The sequence below is a fragment of the Limulus polyphemus genome, unplaced genomic scaffold (genome assembly GCF_000517525.1).
Source record: "Limulus polyphemus unplaced genomic scaffold, Limulus_polyphemus-2.1.2 Scaffold2943, whole genome shotgun sequence".
Classification (NCBI taxonomy): Eukaryota; Metazoa; Arthropoda; class Merostomata; order Xiphosura; family Limulidae; genus Limulus; species Limulus polyphemus.
The window spans coordinates 24,577-30,038 of record NW_013668553.1 but is presented as its reverse complement, the minus strand read 5'-3'; the positions used below and the strand labels follow the sequence as shown (position 1 = coordinate 30,038).

General features: G+C 32.7%; 1 protein-coding gene across 1 annotated transcript in view; it reads right to left on the bottom strand.

Annotated features, from left to right (window-relative positions):
• Nucleotides 1-257: 257 nt before the first annotated feature.
• The window catches only part of LOC111087984, a 23,825-nt gene continuing 18,620 nt past the window's right edge, over nt 258-5,462 (bottom strand). Inside the window, exons 3-4 of the mRNA XM_022396605.1 lie at nt 2,605-3,198; nt 258-1,328 (exon numbers count right to left, since the gene is read on the bottom strand). Of these exons, the coding sequence (XP_022252313.1) occupies nt 1,020-1,328; nt 2,605-3,198 (903 nt within the window). The 3' untranslated portion in view covers nt 258-1,019. The remainder of the gene's footprint in view (nt 1,329-2,604; nt 3,199-5,462) is intronic.

Genomic DNA, 5,462 nt, shown 5'->3' with positions numbered 1-5,462 from the left:
TTAAAAAAGAAAATCACAATGAAACAATTCGCAGAATAGAACTTCAACTTGAGTTTTGAATATATTCAGTGGTAAATTATGATATATGAAAGTTATTACATGTTCTGAGTTATAACGAGGTGAATTATATGCATTTAAAAGGTTATTTAACATGTCAGTCTGTTTGTGAAAAAGAGAACCTGTAAATGAATGAAAATATAAACGAATGTATTCAGACGAGCAGTCTGATTTTGTAATTTCTGATATTTTTATTCTGGTGTAGACCAATTACGTTCCATGTAAGAGTTACAAAATGTCTTACAGATATTTTTATTTACATTGAATAAACTATGAAAGTTATTTTTGTTTAAATAGCGGTTCATTTCAAAAAGCAAAGATAAGTAACATTTCAAGGATGATATCTCTGTGAAAATTTTAACTGATAATAATAGCTTAACTAATATAAAATTAATTCAATTTATACTTCTAAAGTTTATCCAAAAAGTTTCATGAATGCTGATTCATTAAAGGAATTCAACAATATTTAAGACAATTCTAGCATATAATATTGATCAATCATCTTAGAAAGCAAATAATCATAATGAGTAAATCTTACAATTTTGTTGATGTAACACTTAGGATATTTTATAACTTAAACAAATCTTAAATAAACACTTAAACTAAGCTTTTGGTCAGGGCATTAATTTTGTTTTATGCTGATCCACATTTTTTGTTCAATCAAATAATGTTAAAGAAAGATTGAGATTTAATTGTAGAATTCTCTACACTCAGAGTCTACAGAATCTTCAAACATCTTGTTCGATACTGAAACAGATATATGTAACAGTCTTTAATAAGTTGTACTATTAAAATTGTGTTGTGGAGATAGAACAAAATATTACACGATAAACTCTTAATATTCTATTTCAGTGTTAAACTGTAAAGGAATTTTTGGGGGGTGGCGACATATAAAAATCAATTTCCATTGTACGACCAAGTAAGAATAAAAAATATCTATCTTTATTGTCTTTTTCAAGCTCTCATTCATCGTCATAATATTCCTCATATTCTTCATCTTTTTCTATATTTTTATGTTTTTCATAATATTCCTCATCTTCTTCATTTTTTTCTTTATTTTTATGTTTTCTAGATCTTCGCCTTCCTTCCTGCTCTACGTCAGGTAATGTTGTTGTTTCCGCATAGAGGGCGTCGTTTTTATTGTAAAAGAGTTCAGATGAGGCGCAGTCAACCTTATTTACAAATCTGCATGTAAACGTTTGTTGATCGTAAAGAGTGTAGTTAGGACAGAGGAAGTCGAACCTTTGCCCTCCGAAACAGTAATGGAAGAGCTGGAAACAGAACACGAAATATAATAGAACATATATAATTAGACACTGAAATTTAGTATTATTGACTTTTGAGGGATAAGCCTATTTTTAAACCTTTTTATCAAAGATGATGAAACTAATGTCTAAGCTGCTGGTAAAGCAAGGTATACGAGTGTAGAATTTTTACTTGGCGAGAAAAATCAAATCTTTTTTACAGAATAATCGTTTTGAACATTTTGTCCTAGTCAATCATATGTTTAGAAATTTAAATTAATATTGATATTAAAGATTCAAAACATATGTTTGTAAACTGTGTGATACTGTTTCAATTAATATCGTTTAAGCAAATGTACCAAACTTCTGATATGATAAATATCAACAGTATTCTTTAAGAAACTCATTTTTGTCTCAAAAGAACGAGTTATAGCGCGAACTTTTGAAATGATGTCCTCCAACATATATATTTATGTCCTACATTATTGTTCATTCTTTATTCAGCAAATTTGTTAAAAGGTAGAAAATGGGCAACCTTTTAGATAATTTATTAATTAAATTAACATTTGACTATCTCAGTGCTAGTGTTCATACGAATACATGATAAGTAAAAGAAGAATTAAATTCCATTGAAACTGAATTTGCTAAGTACATTTTATTAGTCCAATTACAATTGTTATTAATGTTATTTAGCCTACTGTCCCTTGAGGTTTTTTCTCCCTCTGGATACCTGATGTTCCAAGTTAAAAAAAAAGGTAAACTTTTTTGAAGAACAGTTAGAAAGAGTATTCTCGATGCTCCAAGTTAAAAAAAAAGGTAAACTTTTTGTGAAAAACAGACAGATAGTGTTTGATGGTCCAAGTTAGAAAAAGAGGACAAAATATGTCAAGAATAATTATACAGAAGGTGCTTGATAACCTAAGTTAGCAAAAGAGGGTAAAAGATTGTCAAGAACAATTATACAGAAGGTGCTTGATAACCTAAGTTAGCAAAAGAGGGTAAAAGTTTGTCAAGAACAATTATACAGAAGGTGCTTGATAAATTAAGTTAGCAAAAGAGGGTAAAAGTTTGTCAAGAACAATTATACAGAAGGTGCTTGATAAATTAAGTTAGCAAAAGAGGGTAAAAGTTTTGTGAAGAAAAATTAAAGAGTGTGTTTGATGCTCGAAGTTATCAAAAGGGGTTAAAAGTTTTGTGAAGGAAAGATAGACTATTGTAAATTGTATATTACATGTATTTTTCAAGTGTATAGGTAGTCTCCCCATGCAAAACTATTACTTTTTGATGAACAAACACTAATTACCTGACATCTGTGTGGCACACTAGCATAATAGCCATCATGACGGTCATCGCAGTCAAAGATGATGTTATCTGGAATGATGGGATAGAAAGGATAACCGTTCAAGTCGACGCCATTGAGCTCTCGGGGAATGTTGGGATCAGACAAGTAATCGATGTATCGACCGTCGTATCTTGGTGGATAGTATCTACGAGTGGTGGTGGGGGCAGAGGTTGTTGTTGTAGTGATAACCGTAGTAGTGGATATATTTGTAGTATTTGTTTCCTGATGGTTTGAAACAGATATTCTACCCCTTCTCCTGCCTAATGGCCTCCTTATATACGACCCTTCATTATCACCATTTCCTACTCTGAACCGACGTCCAGGACGGCGAAAGCGACCGCGAAAACGTCGTCTAGGTGGCGGAGGTGTCGTTGTTGTAGTAGTCGTAGTAGTAGTTGTAGTATGGTCAAGGTAATCTACGTAGTAGTCATCACCATCGTCATAATAATAGTAGTAGTAATCAGGTTCTTTAGTCGGTGCAGCTATACGGTTACGGTTGGGGTTTCTCCTTAGATATCTAGATTGTGGCTCTCGTCGGGAAACTTGTCTCTTGCGCTATATTCACCAAAATTATGTAATAACTTTTACCAGGAGAGTTTCTAAAAATCCCCAATAAAAAATTATAATTAATAATAATTAGTCTTAATTATAGGTGACAAACAAATCAGAAAAAAATCCTCTATGACCATTGTACCGCAGGTCATCTGTTGGCTACTCTCGATGTTAGCGATGTGTTTGGCCTTTATTCCCAAAAATACCTCATAAGGTTGGGTCTGCTTAGGGGATTCTTAAGCATGGAAGCAATATTTTTATTATATATATATATTAAGAACTTCATAATTAAATTGGTTTACCAAAAGTATCTTCTCATATATGTTGTAATGTAATTTTAATATGGAGGATGATTATTTCTAATAAACATTAGCGGAAAATATAATTTAGGCTTTCAAGTTTGTTTGTTTTTTAATATAACTCTATACTCCAAAATAGCTGTCAATAGGTTAATTAGGCCAAATTATGCCTTTTCAAGTATTAGGGGTCTTAAAAGATTTTGTTTGCTGTTTGTTGTTAAGTGCCCACCGTTGGGATCGAAATCCGATTTTTAGCATCATAAGTCCAGAGACTTACCGTTGAGCCACTTGGGGCTATTTTGCTTGCTCCTCCTATGCTGATTTTACTCATTACGTTATTAAAGCATTAATTCTAAATCTAGCAAAAATCTTGCTCAAAATATCATTTTATTTTACACTTCATACGTCATAAAATGTCACAAAATTACCGCCAAAAATAAATAAGTAAACAAAAAACCCCAAAATGGTTTGAAACGTTACTGATTTTTTTGTAGTTTTTTGTATTTGTATTTTGACAACTACCGTTTCGGTATTGTTTTTGGAATTAATTTATAAATAAAGTTATCTATATGAATTTTTTTTATAGACTGAAAATATTTTGAGCATTCCTTGAAAAATGTTCATTATTAACCGCGGCGTAGCGGCTCATAGAATGACTCCGAGTTTTTTTCTCAAGTACAAACTTTTAGCTCATATCTCCGTAATCTATTGAACGATTTGAGATCTAATTACAGTTTTGGACTCAAGAGGTCAAATTATTGCAACTGATGTATCTGACCACGCTCAAGGTCTCATAGTTTAATTTACTCTAATCCTGCCTACAATAATTACAATTTGAGGATAAGCTGCTAGAGATCCTGATGAGCAATAAAATCGAATCTGGTATACGCGCGCCCCACGCTTGGTGTGCTTGGTATTTATTTGTTTAAACGCCACCACTGTGCACAAATAACATGTTTCTTTCATTTGATACGTTTAACTCGATTGGCATTAAGAATAAGATATAAAAACAACAACAAAATCTGCTTGGATGTTTCGAATCTGTTGGAACACTCAGAAGCGTATGCTGCTTCTGTCACAGAATTATTTTATATAGATTTTTCCAAACATATTTTATATATATTTAATTCAAATAAACTATATTTTCAGGGGTCATATAGTACCAATCCTCTCGACTCCCAGTGGCTCAACGATAAGTCTGAGGGCTCATACTATTAAAAATCAAGTTTCGATACTGGTAGTAGGCTTAAAACAAACCAAATTTCTTTCCACGATTATAATCACAAAAGTAATTAATCATTTTTACTGAAAGTAAATAAAGAAAATAAGCTCATTGTATTAGGTCGTCAGGAAGTTAAGCTTTTTTTAGATATAAACCCGAACAACTTATATCAAAACAAAACATTTATGAAATGAAAGTCTCCATTCTTATCGATGATGCTTTTCCATCTTACAATCAGGTTGTTAATGCCCTAATTAAAGAAATCATTTGGTTTAGAAGCAAAAAAACATCTGGAGAATATGGTGGGTGGGGGAAAACTTCCCAACCCAACTCCATAATCTTGTGTTGCATCAAACGTGCTACACGTGGACGTTCATTGTTGTGGGGAAGAAGAACAGCTTTCCGATTGACGAGTGAAGGGCGTTTCTGATGAAGAGCTTGATTTAAACGTTTCAGTTGCCGACTATAGATTTCTACATTGACAGTTCGCTGTGGATTGAGGAGTTCGAAATGTATTACTCCTTTGATGTCCTATCAAATGCAAAGCATTATTTTCTGCGGATGGAGTCCAGGTTTGGGGGGTCGGAAGTGGTTTTTGTCTAGGACTGAGCCATTGTTTTTGGAGTTTAATATTCGCATAGAGAATCTACTTTCCCTCACCAGTGACAATTCTATTCAAAAATGGTCCACGCGCATTACGCGCCAGAAGAGACGAAGCAACGTTCACATATTGGAAACGATGATCA